This window comes from Anser brachyrhynchus (genome assembly GCF_964034855.1).
Source record: "Anser brachyrhynchus genome assembly, chromosome: 2".
Taxonomy (NCBI): domain Eukaryota; kingdom Metazoa; phylum Chordata; class Aves; order Anseriformes; family Anatidae; genus Anser; species Anser brachyrhynchus.
In genome coordinates, this window is record NC_137695.1 from 30861999 (window position 1) to 30883538 (window position 21540).

The 21540-nt window shown below is 34.8% G+C and overlaps 1 protein-coding gene across 42 annotated transcripts in view; it reads right to left on the reverse strand.

Moving 5' to 3' along the window:
• DGKB (diacylglycerol kinase beta) overlaps positions 1–21540 on the reverse strand; it is a 392397-nt gene that overhangs the window by 249816 nt on the left and 121041 nt on the right. For all 42 annotated transcript variants that reach the window (XR_013946810.1, XR_013946811.1, XR_013946812.1 and 39 more), the window contains 7 exons: positions 20629–20769; positions 16707–16756; positions 14754–14828; positions 14085–14204; positions 5740–5857; positions 2828–2916; positions 2631–2747 (listed from right to left, as the gene is read on the reverse strand). Coding sequence is in view for 37 of the 42 variants with exons in the window: in XM_080580909.1 (XP_080437035.1) it covers positions 2631–2747; positions 2828–2916; positions 5740–5857; positions 14085–14204; positions 14754–14828; positions 16707–16756; positions 20629–20769 (710 nt within the window). In the remaining 5 variants the exon portion in view is untranslated. The remainder of the gene's footprint in view (positions 1–2630; positions 2748–2827; positions 2917–5739; positions 5858–14084; positions 14205–14753; positions 14829–16706; positions 16757–20628; positions 20770–21540) is intronic.

Genomic DNA, 21540 nt, shown 5'->3' on the forward strand with positions numbered 1-21540 from the left:
GAGTTTCGATTTACTTTTAGTATTAAAGCCTTATTGTGAGGGTATTTTGGTAGCCCTGTAATCTAGATCATTTGTCATGCTAATTCTCTGCCTCAGTGGTAAGGCGACTTGTACCATAATTAATGCACACCAGGCCACGTTACATCAAATAAAAGTATCTTCACACATTCAGTGGTAATTAGCAGTTCTGCTACTCGGAGGCATGCAAACTTATCTATGAAAAAATAGCTTAACCTTCTTATTAGTCTCTGCTGATCTTTGACAACAGAATTGGTAGAAGATATGTAGCTTTAATCAAAATAACTTTGACACAATGATATAAAATAATATGCATCCCATCTCAAAAGAATGTTTTAGCAGATTTTAAATTAATTTCCCCAAAATTCCCTTACCATAAATCTACTCCGTTAGAATATTACCTCCCTCACAAAGGGAGGTACTTTATATGCCTATAAAGTAGGAAAAAAATGCAACATATTTGCTGGAGAGAAAGCTTGAGGAAAAAAAACATTTATGAGACCATGGTAGTGTAGAAAAATATGGAGTATAGGGAAGAGGGAATCACTGGCCTGGCTGAAAACTCAGTATAACAAGTATAGTGCCAAATACCTCTAGATTTGGGGATTTGAATCAGTGATTTGACATTAAAAGTGACCCTATTACTTTTTAAAAGGAGAATACTTAAAATGCATGAAAGAGACTCAGAATTAGCTATATAATAACTAACATCCTCTTGCATTACAAAAATACATCAGCAACAAGCCCTGAATGTGCTGCTGTACAAGGAGGTGAAAATGTATGAAAGTTGTGATAATTACATAACTCCAAAATATCCATTCAAAAATCGAACCTACATTAGAAATTTAAAACACTTTTTTTATGTAAATAAGAAAATTACTACTATTAGCAAAAAAAAAAAAAAAAAAAGGCTAAAAAGGTTCTTATATAGAATTGCAAGAAAAGTGAATAGGAGACTGAAAATAAAATCTAAGTTGCAGTATGTTTCAAACTTTAAAAATACTCATTTTTTATTTGTGTCTAACTTACACCAAAGTCATTAAAATTAAATAAAAAAAATAGTTATTTTGAAAATATAACATTACTTTGAAAATAAAAATCTTGAAAATACAGAATAAAAGTCTTCAAAATACAAAATACAAATGTCAAAGTAAGCCTCAACGACAATACTTTCCATTCTGAATGTCAGAAAACATAGGTTTATTTTTAACCAGAAATTTGATTGATATTTAAGTATTTAAACATGCAGATAGACACTAAAGATATTCTCAAAATAAGTTAGCCTCTTTCTTCCCAGAGACATCAATGAAAAATCATGCCTCAGTATTTCCTCAGTGTTTCTTACTGCTTATAAAAGTCCTCTAAATGTTTATATGCATCTTTAAGAAGCAAAAAACTTTACAAGTCTGGTCCACATTCATATTTAGATATATAAATAGAGGGACAACAATTTTTCAGAAGACCTAAAAAATTTACAATTTCCTTTGACTTCAAGAGGAAGCCTTATGCAGTAAGTATTTCTTATTAAGATATATTATGAGGATGTAAACACATCTATATCTAGAGCAGAACATTTTAATTTATCTACCTAAACAGAGATAGCCACTGCCTAAATTTAAGTATCTGCATTTCAAAATTTTGGACTGTGTCTTTCATTCTCTAAATAAATTATCCAAATTTTGACAGCAATCTGGACTACATATTTGCTTTCTTCTAAAATATTGTTTTTTAAGTAATCATAACAGCTTATAACTGAAAGTATTCTGGATCCATTTTCTTTGATGCTGTTTTATATTTTCTATTTTTGTGTTAAGAAAATATGTCACAAACCATCCAAACTTGTATGTTGAAAACAAACATTCACTAATGCCTCACTCTCTGATTATTATTTAAAACACTGAACAAAAAAACTGCTGTTCTATAACAATAACAATAATAATAATGATATCAGAAAAAAAAAGGGGGGGGGGCACCCAAAAAAATAGAAGACAGCTGAATCCCTCCCCATGTACATTTAAATCCTGCCCAGGCTAGAAACAGAAATACTGACATTGTTCTCTGTAGCATGAAGATCTCACTTATAAGGGCAGTGTTCCTTGAATGTCATTAGTTCCAGTTACTGGTTCCTGCTGAATAAGGTGTGCACAAAAGTTGTATATATTAGGCTTGGTGCACAGATTAGTATGCTATCAAGATGTCTCTGCTATTATTCAGACACTTGAAATCGCTGTACCCTACCAGATGCCCTCAATTTCATTTACCTGTCAGTACACCACCCATTAGGGTTTTACCCTAAATTCACCATGACTTTGACTTTTACCAGTAATGAAAACTCTTATACGACTCCACAATAGGTATCAGGAATTCTGGTTTTTAGAATGTATATTTGTACATTAAGACACTTCTATATTGTGTTGAAGCATATTATGCATTTATTTGGTTGCAACAATTGAGTTCCCCTATGAATATTCTGCACATACAATTTCTTAAATACACACTATCCATTCCTGATGACAATACCAACTGAGACTTTTTGAATTCTGTGGTTGTGAAAAACATGCAGATTTTCATCTCTCAAGCCTGTGCTAAAGGTATTATTATAGAGTACTCACTGTGATCTGACACCAAACACAGTGAAGTCCCGTCAAGCCTTGGTAACACTTTATGGTTTTATGACACTTATCACATTTCGTTGGACAATTTCCTTCTACCCAGAAATGGTGCATTACCTACAAAAGAAATGTGTGGATATACATAGCGTTACTAAATTAACAGGTACATGGTAAAGGTAGTATTACCCCAAACTTACATCAGTATTCTTTTTGGACTTCACATATGTTTTGATGCAAGACGCGGGAGCTCTTGAGACACAGCGTTCATGGACTGTATACTTGCAAACTGAAAAAAGAAACACATTAGCAGATGTTGAAGCAATGGTGTTTCCGACTATGTTTTTATGAACTGTTACTAGCATGTCATCTCTATATAATCAATCCAATCAGTCAATGAAAACTCCAGCTAGACTGCTTTTTCCATGGAATACAAAAGGCCAATTAGAACAGGAAATATTATGCAAGTGAAAAATCCAAGAATGCACTATCATTGCATAACAGGAAATGCTTAATTAAATCAGAGCTCACTACATTTTTTCCACAATAATTGCCAAATGAAAAAAATATTAAAGACAAATTGATGACTGCCAAATGGCTTGGTGTCATTTGCCAGTAGAAAGAAATCTATATTTTACAAACTATAGGCATGAGAGCAGCTGGCAAGCACAAAAATAAAAGCCAATGAGTTTATGTTGTTCCTTCTATTGATTTATAAATCTTAAATGGTTGATTAGTCCATTTTCAGATAGCAATTGTTTTCATGCATTTCATCTAATCACCCCAATTTAACTCTTCCTTTCCCAAATACCACCTCCAGAGAAGCTTTCTTTTCTACCTCCCCACAAACCCACTTCAGCTAACTATTGCTGTTGATCTTGTCTGTAAAGATCACCCTACCTGCATTTGGGAAACATACAAATGTCAAGGTACAATGCAAAGATCTCTGACTTCAGCTATACAACTGTGCCTAGATGAGGAAATAATGCTACAGCTAATATCTGCATTCAATAGAGTCAACTATTAAAAACTGAGAATGAATTTCTCCCTGCGTGGTATATGTCTCACGCTTTTGACCTCGACAGCAATTAAGCACAAAGTACTTCTAAACACCTTGCTTGCACCTATTACACAAACCCAGTGGGAGGCGCAGCCATTAATCAGACAAACTGCAGGGAGTAACATTGTTGATTGGACCATGGAGGGATGGGGAGGCCTCCTGCAGTTTCTTTTTTTTTTTTTTTTTCCTCCCACACAATCTAAAATGCAAATAATGAAATCTATAGCAGTGCCCTGAAAATATATTTGAGGAGAAGCTTAGCGAGATAAAGAAATAGAGTAATAGTTTTGTAAGTATACTCATGTCCCTTCCTGCATGAAGTAACTGAAAGGACTATGTGGAAGTTCTTCAGCTGCTCTGGGACCATTCTTCCCACCAAGTAAATGCCAAGCACAATAACAAATTTTTAAAAAGTACACTACATCAGAGAAAATTAAAGCTCTTGTAAGGCTGGTCTTTCTGGGGTAGCTTTTTTTTTTTTTTCTTATATATAACTTGTCTACACATTTCTGATAACTACTAGAGAAGATCTACATTATTTGTTGAATAGAACTTTCTTTCAATCTGAGTGTATTGTTTCCTCACAAGGATAAAATTTACATCAGTTTGACATGAAATGATACATTCTTTAATATTATTTTAAGATCTAACAGTCAACTCAACATCTAATATATATTCCATTTAATGTCATTAGCATTTCTTAATCTGAAGTAGTATACATTCTGGTTTTTTTAATTGCTTTTAAGAAGGGTATCTCTCATTTCATAGCATTGTGAATGAAATTACACAATGTGAAAACCAATACACAGAGGATTTATATTTGAATCGAGTTCTGTGTCCCACAGAGGGGAGAGAAATGGCTGACTCCAAAACCCTCATTCGTTCAGACTAATATCAAATTAAATCAATAGAACCGTACAGTCAGAAAGGTCCTGATCAGCTATGATGGGCTATCTTTCATGCCAAAAAATGGAGAAAGTAAGTTACACTAAGAAACTGATTAATCTATCAAAAAGAACAATGAAAGGTGACTTGATACCATCATGAACAGAATACATTGGGTACTAAAGATCTCATTAATCTAATGGAGAAGGGCATAACACGAACCAATCACCAATCATTGGAACCATCTACCAGACATATTCAAATCAGAAGACAGGTCTTTGTTTAAAAAAAAAAAAAAAAAAAAAAAGAAGAAAAAAAGATGATTAATCATTGGAACACACCATAAAAAGAAATTTATGAGTTATGGGTTATGGCTCATCCATCTCTTGAAACATTCAAGCAGTTATATCTTTTGGCAAGATTTAGGTTATCAACATATCGGTTATAAACTGATCAAACACAGTTTATTATGAAATACAGAGATATAACTTAAGGAATTGAATTGTAGTAAGTGCATCTAATAATTTAAAGAAGGTCAGATTTGATGCAGTATTTTTTCTGTGATTTTTTTTCATTAAAATCTATAGCCAATTTTTATGAGAAATAATGGCAAGACTGATTATCTCAAATCAAGTAAACATACAAAGCTTTACAAGTGTTATGGAGTCTTGATGCCAGGTTGTGGGAAACTGGGACATTGACTTTTACAAATAACAGAACAAGAATTATGTGCAACATTCAAAGAAATAAACACTGGATACTAAGCAAGTATCTAATAATTAAAGTATGTACCTATTAGTAGGCCAAGTATACCTATTAAAGAATCTGAATAATTATTCACAAATACAAAAGAGGTACAACAACAACAAAGGTTGTATCTTAAGCATGATGCTTGATAAGAGAAAAGAAATAAAAAAGAATACAAGCAGACAATACAACTGGAATGTCTGAATACTGAGAGCAATTAGACAAAACAGCAGTTTTGAAAGACCCATATCCTAAAAAATTAAGAACGGAATCTTGACCACTCGAGCATAGTGAACTAAGGGGAAAGAACCATTGTGCTGGCAGTGGGTTTGTACTGGGAAGCTACTACTTCTTTGTTATGCAGAGACTACAACACTTCTAGGAACAGATACAAACGGACATTGAAATACTTATACTCACAAGAACAGCAGAGGCCTTGCTTGCCTACTCCAATTAGCATGTTCAAACAAAGATTACAGTAGGCAGGCTTGTTAAAGTGTTTCAGTCTCCATACATGCTGCCCATCATCTTTCACATTCTGCACAGGACATAAAAGAAACAGATTTCACTTAATAAAATAAACTATGAAATATATAAGTGCCAGTAAAAATTGGAGATTGACTCAAGAACATAAAAGACAAGCTGTTACTTCATTTAATACTCTGCATCAAATCACAGTAGAATCATTCTAAATACAGAGGCAATGATATAATAAAAAATTCTTCGGAAGCTCATGGATGCCCGTGTGTTTCAAAAACGATTCAGAAAAAAACACCAGGTTGTTGTCAACACTGCAATGCTAAGTTAGCACTAAATCTAGGCTGATCTTACATTATAATTAGTTTTAAAAACAACTAAAATTTGCTCTAGACTAATTATAGAAATAAATGTGCTGCAGGTTAGAAAGTAAAACTCCCCCAAACCAACAATAAAAAGTTTAATAATAGATTTTTTTAAAACTTCACAGATATTCTTACAGACCCTTAAAATGAGTAACATGCATAATTTTATATGAAGTGGGACATCACAATAATACTGAACCTAACCACAATAATACCTATTTCCAGCTCTAATTTATATTAATCTACTGCCACTAGTAAAACAAAAATCAAGTATTTAAGGGGGGGGATTACAACCTGGACTTCTTCTCTAAAACTTTAATTCCTCTACAATTAATCCTACATTTTTTTCAGCTAACTTTAGCACTATAGTCAAATCTTGCATGGACAGACCAATCAACAGACTGACACTTGCAATTCAGTGGCCCAGTAAGTTACACTTACAATCAAAACATTAACAAATGTTATGAAACGTTTATGAAAGTATGCTTTCACTTGTACAATTCTCCCCTTCCTTCTTAATGGAACCATCCTGGGACCTCACTGTTGTTATATGGTTATTAAAATGATGTGCAATTTTAAAGTTGCAATTTTTGCACAATTGATTCTGTAAAATTCTAGATTTCTAGACAAGTGTGGTTGTCAGATTTTTCTTTCAGAAAAGGTTTTGAATTAAACAATGGGACTAACCTAATAAAAATGCACTTGAAATTGTACTTGTACTTTTTTTTTTTTTTTTAAATGAGTGTAATATCCAATGGGACAGAAGTAATTAATGACATCTATCACCTGGAAACAGGTTACAGTAGTTTGATATGTTGTGTATTACTGAATGATGTGATCTTTTTGGTCATTTCATTACAAACATAAATTGGCACATATTTAATGGAATGGAATTAACCATCAATAGATGGTTCTCATCCATCCTGTGATTTCTTGTATTGAACTACAAGAATGTATATACAATATTGCTGACTAGATCTTCAATAATATGATGGTTTTCATGGATAAGGAAGATCAATGTAAATGGACATATATTTATAAATAAAAACAAAAATATTTTGTTGTTTGTTAGCATGTATTGCATGAGTTTTGTCCCTAAAAGTTAGTTTTGTTCTACTCTAGAAATTAGTTGTTAATGACAAGTCAAAGATGATTAAGACTTCTTCATCCTTATGAAAAAATAAAAAAATAAAAATAAAAAAGAACATATTCCTGAATAAAAATCATCACTCCAAGAAATTAGGAATATTTGGTTCAAAGCCAGGTCCTAGCCAGAACACAGCTTTGAATAATTCCTACAAATTACCTACAACAAAAGGAACTGAAAAATCAGCTGGAATATTTTTTTCCTCTGTTGAGATCAGAGCTTAAGTGAAGTTCCCCTGATATTACCAGCAGGAGTTCAAATGCCATCTCTGACAGCAGGGCAATGTGAGGGTCCCCTTTCTGCAAAAAGAGCAGAGCAGAGCAGATACCTTATGTGGGATTTTCAGGCTAGAAGAGTGTGGAAGTTTTCCTATTTCTCCTTAGATTCTGTGGCTGTGGAGCCTTAAAAGCCTTTCAAGCTCCTCCATGACTAGCAGCTGAAGAGGATGTATTTCATTAAATGGATCCCTGCAACTTCTATTTTTCTTTCCATCTTACTACATCACTCAACTTATTTTTGAAGTATTGCTAAGCTACAATACACCGGGTAAGTTTGAAGTCTTCTGAAAGTAAACAAGTGTTCACTAGACAATAAAGACCATGTGAATCCTGCTGTGGAAAAAAAAAAAAAAAAAAAAACAGTAAACAACGTACACTTTCATTTTAACATATATTACTCAGGACATCAACAGATACAATCTGTACAATCGTAAACCACAAGCACTTGAAATGCATGACAACAAGCTTTCCTTAGCAAAAATATTTGCTATTTCAAAAAAATAACAAAAATTCATGATTATTCATAAACATGCCCCTCTTCCCCATTAGTTTTGTGTTACTTTTTCACTTTAATTTTATTTTTGAAGAATGGCTATTACATGTGAATATGTCGCTTCTTATTTGAACAGAACATATGGACTAACTTAGCTGGCATTTTCCTTATCAGAAAAACAAACAAGTCTTGATGTGGGTGTTCTGCCAATTAAAACACTTAACTGTGTTACAGACTGCAACTGATGCAAATCCATTACATAAACACAATGCACTTTTGGAAAATAGCAAATTAAATTTTTGCTCTTGTGCACTGCCAAAAATCAGCAATAAAGTTCTGCATATGATTATACATGCACATAACTTTTTAAAACATTGCCAAGGGAAAAAAAAAAAGACGACAATATGAAACAAAGCTCCTTCAATGCAAGTCTTTAAGTATGAATAAAATCCACAATTCTGACATATTGGTGCATTTACTGGCATTCAGTCATTTTGCTTCCATATTCTGAGAAAGAGTTTAAAAACAAATAGTCATTAAGAAAATCTCAAAGCAGGGCAGGTACAGTAAAAATCTCTTCCTCACTTCATTATACATCACTGAAAATGAAGCCTCCATATGCCACACATAGACTTTAGCACATAATGACAAGAGTAACATTTATTTTGTTAACAATGGTTCTCTTAACTCATGCTCCTGACCCTTCATGGATTTTATTGCCAGAAGGACCTGACCTTAAAAAGCAAATCAACCAAGACAGAGCCAGCCTTAGAATTAGTAGAAACTTTCATACAGTCACAGAATTTAGCTACACATCCCTAGTCTGGTCTAATGTTAACTTACTACAGCTTCTTAGATATTTGTAAATAAAAGAAACCAAAGAGAGGTTTCAAGCACAAAAACACAGATTCTGAAACTTAAAATGAACAAATAAATAAAGAGATAAAAATGCAAGTTTTTGTCCTAGCAAGTATCCCCTCATACAACAATAGCCATACTGCCTGAAATATCAGCATGCTCAGTTGTTTCTGTGAGGAGTGTCAGTAACAAGCAACCAAGGATGAAGGATTTTAGGGAGTATGCTGTTATTCTTTTGTGGCCTATTGTTATTTTGCTTTCGTGTCTTTTAAAAATATGTCCATGACCTGAAGACGTTTTTGTGACTGATCTTTGGGTATTGTTCAATTACTGGGAAGGAAAGAAGTGTCCATTAAACCACAGAGCACCTCATTTTAATATAAAGGCGGTTAAGTTTGTATTTCTTTGCTGGACTGTCAGCAAAGAATTCATGTCAGAATTTGTTTTTTTTGTTTGGGTTTGGAGATAGGGGTGTTTAAGTCTGTTTCAACAGGAAAAAGATTAACCGGATTCAAGAGGCATGGCCATTGGGAGGGCTCCTCTCTTCCAGGAAATTGTGGTTGCGGGGGGAGCGAGCAGGGTACGTGCACATGCTTGAAGGTGGGTGCGGTGGGTGTTGAAAAATTTGAAGAACAGACAAAAAAATTACCTCCCCTGTCTTCATCTGACCGGCATATTATCCTCATCACCCAGAAATGCTTAGGTATTAATACGCACATCAGGAAATGACAGCAAGGAACAGAAAAGGAAGCACAGGAGGGGAAATTCATTTGTTGGAATAAGCTTCATAATTAGCCACACCACCATGTTTCTCTGTCCCTAAATTAGTAGTCACCTGTCATCTGCAGAGACAGAAATGCTGCAGTAATTATATTTTAAGTAACAGTAAATTCCACTCTCTTTATGAAATGCCACATATCTTACACCTTACACCCAGATCAGATTGGGGTTACTCCTGTTTTCTCATGGGCTTTTACAAGTCTACAGGCAAAAGGAAAGGCAAAGCTATAGCAAGGAATGGCACTTGCAAACCTTCTGCAAAGAAGTGGGAGCAAGTACAGCATAAAAGTAGATGGCACTGTTAAAAAAAAAAAAAAAAAAAAAAAGCACTTTGCAGCTCCTGGTATGATGTTTCACCAAGTATTAGCGTTACCCCCTCTGCTGGCAATAATGTGAAATGATATTAGTAAAATAGCTCTCATCACTTAGAATGGATCTAATGCAGAACTGGCAAAAAGAGCATAAGCTACAGGTTCTAGCAAGGCCTTGGTTTTGCCCTCTGTACATATAAAAACAGTATATGGCTCATCTGCACTTCAGCCTTTTAGAAAATCGAGCTCCTAGACTTCAGGTGGGAATTACCAAAATATCATGAAAGAAAATTAAAACAAAGGGGAAGGGAAGCCAGATCACCCTTTTTCCTCTCTGAATGAAAGAAATATAAGTCTACTAAACTGCCTAGGTATTAAACAGGCATTTCAGAGTTCAGCCTGAGAGGGACTCCTCATGATGCAACAGACTCCACACCAAATTTCTTGCAAATGTTTTAAAGTTTCTAGTTTGATTCCAATTTCACATACTCAGATCTCAAAAAGTAAGCCAAAGGTAATATAATAAATAATACAAGAATCATTTCTCATGCATGGATTCACATTCAAGTATTCCGTTCCACATTTAAACAACAACAAAAAAAGATTTAAAAATATTTTTTGAAAAAAAAAAAAACCTAACTTTTTAAATTTTGAGTATAATAGCATAACATTTGCTGCTTGAGGATCCAAAATAAAACTGAAAGAGCATTTCTTTCTGACTTAATTGAAGCATTGTCACACTTCTTCAGAAATGTTTTTGTCTCATTAAGATTTACCTTGATGCTCAAATTTGTAAGTTTTCAGAGTATATTTGCTTCAAGAGAAGAGATGAAATAGTTTGAAAGTTACAACCAGTGACTTAAAAGAAAAGCATAGTAGCCTGGTTTCAGATTATTGATGACAATTTATGAACGTTATGAAGCAATACTGTTCAATTTCCCTCTCAACTTAGGCCAGCTTTTCAGCAACTGTACAGTACCAGCTACAGTGTAACTGTGACATCTAGTGGCCAATGAAGAGGTAATAAAATAGTTTCCACTCCTAAAACTAAGGATTTTTAAACACTTGCAAACTTATAGTTCATAGCTACCTTCTGTACTATCTCTGACAGAGGTGACAGTAATGATCCATCTCAAGAGATGAGACCAAAATATATTCCATGTCAGTTTCTAAGTTTCTAACACAAGTCAGGTGCTTTTATCAGGATAGAGTGGAATAATATTGTGCAAGTGTGCTCTCCTAGCAAAGAGCAGAATACAGTTTGTGGCTAATAAAACACCTTATGAACGAATTGTCATTAAATTGCTTTTTGTGACAAAATTATGAAGGACATTTTGAATAAGGCTAGGACAGCCAATGGGGTATCTCTTAAACTTCACTGACAGTTTTTATGTGCTTAGATTAATGCAGAATAAAATAAAAAGGTCAGAATCTTAACAGGTTTCTATTACGGAGGAGTAGAACAAATGACCTAACAGTCACTAATATGCAACATGAAACTTCTGAAAAGTGTAATTATCAATCAGAAGGAGTAATTAGCAAGGACATGTTACTTAGAAAAGCAGTTTAGTAATATTCTTAGAATGGCTTGGGTTGGAAGCGACCTTAAAGATCACCCAGTTCCAACCCCCCTGCCACCCACTGGATCAGGTTGCCCTGGGCCTCATCCAGCCTGGCCTTGAACACCTCTAGGGACGGGGAGACAACACCTTCACTGGGCAACCTGTTCTAGTGCCTCACTACATCTGAGTGAAGAATTTTTCTGAACTAAATCTTGCCTCTTTTAATTTAAAACAATTTCCCCTCGTTCTACCCTGTCTGTCAGTGTAACAAAGTCACTTTCCATCTTTTTTATAAGCCCCTTTTAAGTACTGAAAGGCTGCAATGAGGTCTCCCCAGAGCCTTCTCTTCTTCAGGCTGAACAACCCCAGATCACTCAGCCTGTCTTCATAGGAAAGACCCTCCAGCCCTCTGATCAACTTTGTGGTTCTCCTCTGGACCCATTCTAACAGATCCACATCCTTCTTGTGCTGCGGTCCCCAGGCCTGGACACAGCACTCCAATTGAGGCCTCACAAGGGCAGAGCAGATGGGCACAATCCCCTCCCTTGACCTACTAGCCATTCTTCTGTTGATGCAGCCCAGGATGCAGTTGGCCTTCTGGGCTGCAAGCACACTGCTGGCTCTTGTCAAGGTTTTCATCCACCAGAATCCCCAAGCCCTTCTCTGTAGGGCTGCTCTCAATGAATTATTCTCCAAGCCTGTACTCCCATCTGGGATTGCCCCAACCCAGGTGCAGCACCTTGCACTTTGACTTGCGGAAGCCCATTAGGTTTACATAGGCCCACTTCTCAAGCTTGTCCAGGTCCCTCTGTATGGCATCCCTTCCTTCTGTTGTATCAACTGCACTGCTCAGCTTGGTGTCATCTGCAAACTTGCTGAGCATGCACTCGATCCCACTGTCTATGTCATTGATAAAGATATTAAACAGTACCGTTCCCAGGTGCTGTTTAAGATACTGCAAAATGTTCCCAAAATAACTACAATACTTGTCAAAAAAGAGAAATATGTTTTGAAAATGACCATCAGTTATCTCCTTTACTGATTTCTTGACAGAGTATGCTTAAAATAAAAGCTTTTTTTTTTTTTTTTTTTTGCTTGAAGTAAATCTGTTAAAGGAATGAAATACAATCTAACAAAGTTTTGTTGTTTGATGATAGGGAACATATATATATATACTATAGTACATAGTAATATAGGGAAGTAATACATATATACATATATATTTTCACTCAGCCCTGCATATATAGAATTAGGGAATTAGTACTTACAGTGATCCAAATGTACTGTAAGTTATCCTCAATTCAGGTACGTAAGTGGTAATTTGATTTATAAGAGATAAAGTTTTGATTATTGATATTTTGCAAGAACTTTAAATCTCCTGCTAAATGCCTGTTTGTGTTTCATATTTCAATTTGGAAAGTGACCATCCTTTGTGAGATTAAGATAACATGGAGTGACTACAGCAGTCTAGATTTAGTTCAGGACATAGCAGTTAGGTGGGGAAAGGTAAATATTATTTATTATTTCACCTCAGCATCTGGAAAAGACTTCAGAAAAGAAAAAGTTATATAACAAAAAAGCACTTGAAACAGATGCTAAGATACATGTGCTCAAAATTAGCTCAAACACAGGACAGCAGGTGGCACTGGCAACATGCCAGAGTTAAAACAGCTGTGTTGAACTGATACAACATTAATCATATTATATCTGCCTTATCTTTAATGTGAAGTTGTAAACATACAGACCCTACACTCTTCTTTCATAATACTCCATCCTTTGGTCTGTGTTCTCTTTGATATTGCTACTTAGTATAGTTTATTAAGGTAGTTATAGAGATGGAAGAACTGTATTCACAGTGATGTTTCATGACGGGACAAAAGCCTGAAGGCAAGAGTTGCTGCAGGAGAAATTCTGTCTGGGCATGAAAGAAAAAAAAAAAAACTGTTTCCCATGAGAACAGCTAAACACTAGGAGAAGCTGCCTACAGAACTGGTGGAATCCATCTCAATGGAATTATTTAGGATTGGGCTTGAAAGAGTCCTGCCTGGATAAAAAAAATCCAAGAACCTGCTTTCAATAGGATGCTGGACCAGATGATCTCCAAAGTTTCTTCCAACCTAGACTGTTTCATGATTCACTATGGTTAAGCTACACACCACAGCACCATGCCAAGTTGCCTAAACACCGCTCCAAGCCAGCTGTAACACACACATGGGTAGTAAAACATTTTTAAAAGACACTACTGTAGCAAGTAATTAATAATATGCTGTCAACAAGACAAACTAATGAGCTTTTTACAACTTCCAGCTCCAGAGCTGGCTCATTTGGTGTTAATGTAGCTCTGACTTTGAAGACTTACTTCTGTTCTTCACACATCATTCAGCCATAGTAAAGGACAAGAAAAAACATTCACTATACGGGTTATAGAGAAACAAACCTGAGGATTACAGCTGACATGCAAGCAGAAACTTGACACTGTTATGTTAATACTTACATTCTCTAATCCAAGAAGGACCAAGAGTGGGATTGTTGTCATTCCTCCTTGGATCCACTCTTCTAGAGAAACAGTGCCATCATGATCATAGTCAATTTCTTCCATCATTTCATGAAGAATCTACACAGTTTCATGAAAAGTCTCATAAGTTCCATATTCTAACATAACCAGCTGTGTAGAGATCTATGGTCTCTCATCCATATGCAAAAATGAAAATATTACTTGTATCGTACCTGTACTAAAATGAGTGCCTCCAGGTCAGAAAATGAAATATTCATATTTATATTTTACTAGCACCTAATATTACTAATTAGCACCTACATTTCCCAAACCAGAGTGCCTCCTTGTGTACTTACTATGTACAATACTAGTAAGAGACAGTTCTTGTCAAGAAATTTTCAGGGGTAAATTACTTGTTACAAATATTAATTACTATGTGCACTGAAGAAAAGCCTTCAAACTTTTCCAAAGAACACTTTACAGAACAGATTTAACCAGAAAAAAAAGACTTGGAAAAAAGTGTTAATTTACAGTGTCACAGTGGAGCACAAACTATTAATACTTCTATCTTGCTAATATCTAGGAACTCACATTGGCATGAAGTATCACAAAATAAATAAAAGCTGTCTCTAACACCACCATAAAAAAAATGATAAAATGGATGCTTACTGGACTCAGTTCAGTAATATCCCATTCAAGGTATTCTGCAACATGCATCATTTGAGCAATGATATTTTCCAACTCCTATAGATGAAAGAAAAAGAATTCTATTTAATGCTATATTATAATGGCAAATTTTATGGCAAACAACTCATAATTCAAACCTATTGCATATGGTGACTATTTTATGAACACCAAAATATACAGAAAAAAATAATTTCTGATCACTAATTGCTAATCAATGCACCGTGTGAAACTTAAAATCAGAGACCCTCTGAGCAGAACAAGAAATTAATTTAAATTATTTTAATAGCAAATATATTTCATTTACATAAATGTATTTACCCTTACAAAATAAACTCTAATACATGAGAAGAGAGGTTTGAGGGCTCCTAGTTGGCATGCTTCCTTGGTAGGAATAATCTATAGTCCTTATTTGATGTGACGGAAAGAGAGATGAAAAACATTTGTTATAAATAAACTGGCCTTAATTTTTTGTCAGTTATTTTCTGGAGTACTCTCATTTTAACTCCATTAATATAAGTAATCAAAACTCGTAAGTTTGAGCTGTTAAGATTTAAAATTCAAAGATTTCCCCCTATATTCAGTCAGCTGAGAAATTCACCAGGTAGAAGTGCTACATTAATATTATATTAGACATAAACATACATGTATAATCTCATAATCTGATTGATTTTAACCAGAGATGTCTATAAGAAATGTCATATTTTCTTCAGCTGTTAAGAAAAAACAAGAAATGTTACACAACCTTGGAACACATCCTCATGTAAGTATAAGAATCAACTGTAGGTCAGTCTTCAGGCTAAATTAAATTAAAACTATGTAGACACATGATTCTTTTCACTTTTAATCTCAAAAGGAGTGCAAGGTGATATACAGTATACATACTATTATATTTATGACCTGATTTTCAGAAGTGCTGAACATTGTACACAAGGCAGATAGTCAGACCACCCAAAACTCAGGCTTGGAATTTCTTTCTTTAACCTTAGAGCGTTGTAATTTCCCTTATTCATGTATCACTAGGACTTTTCCATACTCATATATATAATGTGGTTTGTAAACATACTTATCTAGAATGTATATTCTCATATTGTAGTTATTATTCACTAGTTATTAACATTCTGTATTGCCTGATATTTTCTATTATCTAAAAATATAATACAGTGTTTACATTATACCTCTAGGTATCTTAGCTTCCCTATTCCCTTAATCCCTTGTGGAAATCACCTTTATTTTATTTATTTATTTATTTTTTTAAATCAGTCTCCTCTCTGCTGTCTTACTTTGTGGAGACAGAGATGAAAAATAAATAAAAGCTGCCAATACAACACAATATTTATTTCCATTAGTTGACCTTTATACTCTGAAAGAAAAAAAAAAAAAGTTTCATTTTATAAAACTCTTTCTGATTACTATACCTCTGATTTTCCTTAAAACATTTGTTTGGGCTACTTCTCAATATTTAAACTTTATTATTATTCCTTAGTTCAAAATAACATGGAAGTTCTGGCATCTCTCTACTTATACCCACTGTGTGACACACTTTCCCTTTTTAATGAAATCTTTGCAAACGTTACTTTCATATAGATCTACCAGAAACATACATATGAAACACACATACATACCATCCCATATAGTTTTAGGAACCATATTAATGTGTCCCCTACAATATGACTACAATATGACCTTTAATATGACTAAAAATCAGAAAAATATACAGTAGGACTACACAATAACAGTGTCAGCATTTTCAAAATTATACAGTGTAGAAACAGCAGCTTTATGGAAAAACTAACTCAAAAGTTGGTTTCAAAATGGGCAGCTTTCTATTCACTATAATTTATAGTGCTTCTATTAATTCAGGATTCATGTAGTCTTCTATAGGTATACCATTATGGCATAGTCTTATAACACATCAAAATAAATAAACAAAATTACCGAATTATCCAGGTATCCATTTCCATCTGTATCATATAATCGAAACATAACTAAAAGGAAATAAAAAGAAAAGAGAAGGAAACTCGATTAGAAAATATAATAACAATATTATTTCATTTAAAAAAAAAAAAAAGGACAAACTGAGTTTCACAGGACAAGCATTAACATTTTCCTTAGTGAACATAGTAACTGTAGATCCACCAAACATTTTGTACTATATGAGGTTCACTCAGTGACTGCCCTGCCACAGTGCCTCCAATAAGACATATTAGCAGGAGAGTACATTTGTATCTTGTCTACATAATCCCTCCAGCTGTTAATCTGATCTGTGAATGTGATTCTGGTTCCTCCCAGAGATGATCTGTATTTCTGGGGAGTACCACCAAAGGGCCCTTCTCTCTCATGTCACCGAACACAAGAAAACACACAATTATGTTGATAAACATGCTTAAGTTACAATGCTATTCCATTCTCTTGGTTGCAGTCATCGCTACTGAATATTGCTTTATAAATGCTTTTTGACATATGCTAAATGAAACATAATATTATTTGAAGCATCTATTCAGTCAAATCCAACAATAAACACTCCTCACAGACTGTCAATATGAATCCTACCTGCTCTATCAACTTGAAAACATCTTTCCAATATGCTGGAGAGCTATCCAGACAAGAATAGCTGCATTTTTGTGACATCCAGAAAGAATATATACCTTCAAGTTTCTGTCGTTACTTGATTCCAGCCACAAGAGTGGGTATATCCACTAATATCAAAACATTTCAAAGCAGTTTATTCAGTTGATCATATACAGCATCAAATTGCAAAGCAAAGAAATTAGAACCTTTGGTAGAAATATTTTTAAAAGCCTTAAGATGAAGGCCAGAAGCCTAGGCATACCTCACTCTGTCCCTACTGTCTGGGACACACTTTGTCAGCTCTGAATTCCCCATTCCCTTCGAAAGTCCTTCAAAAGTGCTCATTTCTTTTTCCCCCTAGGAGATCTATTTTCTAAGAAGCAAGAAGAGAGCTGAAAACACCTTAAACGGGTGTTTCAGGGCACTTTAATGCCTCAACTCACAGCAAAACCCAAGCAACCTACTTTACAAACCATCTTATTAGATGTCTCAGAAAACATAACATATGGCCTGTTCAACTGTGACCAATACCACCACAATGGATCCACTCACAGAATCACAGAACGGTTGAGGTTGGCAGGGACCTCTGAAGATCACCTGGTCCAAACCCCCTGCTGAGCAGGATCACCTAGAGCACATTGTGCAGGATGCCATCCAGGTGAGTTTTGAATATCTCCAGAGAAGGCGACTCCACAACCTCTCTGGGCAGCCTGTGCCAGTGCTCTGTCACCCTCACAGTAAAGAAGTGCCCCCTCATATTCAGCCGGAACTTCCTGTGCTTCAGTTTGTGCCCGTTGCCTCTCATCCTGTCGCTGGGCACAACTGAAAAGAGACTGGCTCCACACTCTTGACACCCTCCCCTCAGATATTTACACATACTGATGAGGTCTCCCCTCAGTCTTCTCTTTTCCAGGTTAAACAGGCCCAGTTGTCTCAGCCTGTCCTCATATGACAGGTGCTCCAGTCCTCTCATCATCTTTGTAGCCCTCCTCTGGAGTTGCTCCAGTAGCTCCATGTCCCTCTTGTACTGGGGGGCCCAGAACTGGACACAATACACCAGGTGTGGCCTCACCAGTGCTGAGTAGAGCGGCAGGATCACCTCCCTTGACCTGCTGGCAACACTCTTCCAAATCTTTCTATGAATCAAGTTTGAAGGTTGAGACATAGATCATGGAGGTCCTTAACAATATAGATGCACCTTGATCTGTTTGCAATACGACCTTAAAAAAAGAACTTGAATTCTTCCAATATTTACGGAGGTTTGGGATATATTTAAGCTATACATAGTTTAAGAACAGATATGTTGAGTGTGTAAAACAGGTGAGATTCATAGTACTGAAAACCTCTAGGAATACACTGCAAATATCTGCTGAAATACTGGTAAATCTATGAAAATCTATAGATGATATACATTCAAAGTCTAAACACTGTTTTCTTTTTAAACACCATTTTCTTTTGGTGCATTTTATTTTTAACAAGTCATCTAGTTTGTATCAGATTTTATTTGAAAGAACCACTTCTATGTTCTGCTTGCCCTAGTTTCCAAACACTCAGCTAAGACTCAGAGGCTTTCCATTTTTTGTCAATAGAAAAATTCATGATTTTAGATTAGCATTAATCTTAATGTTAGCATACTGATTTATATTTTACCTTGCAGCCACGGGGCCTAGTACTATAAAATTATTTAAGATAAAGTGTTAAATTATACCATTAATTTATACGGAACATTCAGCAAAAAAAATCAATAGGGAATTCTGCATACTAATGCACTATAATCCAAAATTTATGCACTAAGAAGTTATAATACTTGGTATGTTTCAACTCTGGATGACAAAGTAGAAAATCAACTTATGTAATAACCATATTCTTAGTAGCATGTAAGTAAATCCATACAATCTTGAATATATTTAATCTGTAAATACAATACATTTATTAAACCAGACTCTAGCTCCTAAATCATGCAGACCATTCACAGTCTTTTGCCTGTGCAGTTCCTGCTGGGGGAAATCCATGGAACATCCCCTGCCCTAGACTCTCAGTTCTCTCTCTCTCTTCTCATTGTACCAGTTCCTGGCACCAGGGGAGGCAACTGCTCTCCATTTCATGTTATACTGTGTGCACAGAGCTCTTTAGAGCTCTGATAGAGCTTGCATAGCTTGCTACCATGAAACAGTTACTACTGTCAATTGAATTCAGCCCTAGAATCTTGTAATTTGTGTTTTAAATGCACACTGACACATATATTCAAATATTCTAGCGGTATGATACCAAACTTGTATTATCAAGTTCAGGACTGACTCCTTGCAATTTTTGCTGAGTCAAAGGTGTCAGTGATCTCACAGTACTAAGTTGTCCTTGTGAGCTAACTACAGGAACGGAATATCATGATACTTTAAAAACGTGGTTATATAACCCTGTAATGAATTTCTCATTCCAGTAGACAGAGCCTACTGTTTACATTTTCTATCATACTTAATAGTTTGTTTCTCTACAGTATCAGAGCCTGATCCCACAGTTTTAACAGACAGTCTTGTATATCAAAGTATATTTGGTCTCAGGAAGGACTAATGTGATTGGATTGATTAATTATTTATCTATCCAGAAAACTGACTTCTAAAATTCTATAATGCAGAAACACATGGTTGTTTTTTGTTCTTTTCTCTGATTTGCAGATCAAACTCTTATTTTTTGAACAGGTGGTTTTGAACAGGTGGAGGTGTTTTGCATTAATGAATCAGGTCCCTAGTTAAGAAATCAAGTTATTTCTAACTTTCAGAATCAAGCATTCATTCCCAACAGTGGTGCAGACTTAGATCATATTTTACTTTCTTATACGTATTCACTAATTATGGATCCCATGGCACATATAAGCAACTATTCTTTGTCTGAATGAGCTCATTTTCTACACATTATTCGTGACTTCTATAGCCCTCTAAGCATCCTTAGTGTATTTCATTTGTTTTTGACAGCTCTGATGCTAGAGTCAACAGACAATAGCATAGAAAGAAATATTTGAAAGGATTATTTTAACTGTAGATTGTTTTATCTTCATGGGTGATAGAATTTGGTTAGAATCTCAAATTAATACTTTTAGAAAGAACAGAAGCTCATTTCTGCAATAATGGTCCCCTAGAACTCTATTTTTATAAGGAAGCTATTCAAAACTAACTGTTAAACTCAGAAAATTTAAAATCAGAATTTTGATCACTTTTTTTCTTTACCAGAAAATAAATAAATATATAAAAGAGAAAGAGAAAGAGAGGGAGAGGGAGAGGGAGAGGGAACATACATTCTAGCTTGTCTTCAGGTCTTCCTCTTTCTAGCAGTGACAAATAACAAACAATATCCTTCAGCTGGATCACATCTGGTAAATTTAAGTTGGCAGGAGTAGGAGGCCGGGATGTAGAGGTACCTTTGTTAAGTCTCAGACCTGGAAATTAAATACAGACTGTTACTTTTCATATATGATATAAACAGAGTACAAAGCAGAACTCGTATGTACATGCAACCTTATTTTATTTGAACCTCAGATGATTTCTTAATTTAAATCAAAATGTGAAGTTTAAACAATTCACATTCATAGTTTATCTAGCAAAGGCAGAATAAAAATGAAAGTGAGGTTTATTTTTTAAAATACTACACAAAGCTAACTATTATAAAAATAAATCACCTATGGGAATGGCATCACTGTTTTTACATTTGTGTTGATCTGATGTCATTTGACTACATTTAGTGAATATTTTTATTCTACTGTGTTATATGTTATTTTACGTATTAAAACAATCCCTGCCCAACTCTGCATCCAGTTCCTTGCATTTGTAGAAGTTTCATCTAATTTACAGATTGTCACCAGATACACCAGTTGAAGATGTTTTAGAGACAAATGTGTAATCTTCCACCCAAAAAGAGTTATTTGTGTGCCAGAGAAACTTAAATTTACAATGTAGAAGACTTGATCACAGACTATTATGAAAACAAACACAGAATTTAAATAACATAATAATCATTCAAATTTGATCAAGAACAGTTCCAGTTTACCACTTGGAATACAAGTTTCAACATTGTTGATACTTTTGTTTAAAGAGAGCATTAACATGATTGGTCCTGAGGATATTACTAGAATCTGCAGAACTAATAATATATACAGAAAAATAGAGGAAAAGCAGGACTACATAAAGAAAGAAAAAATGACATTTTCTTT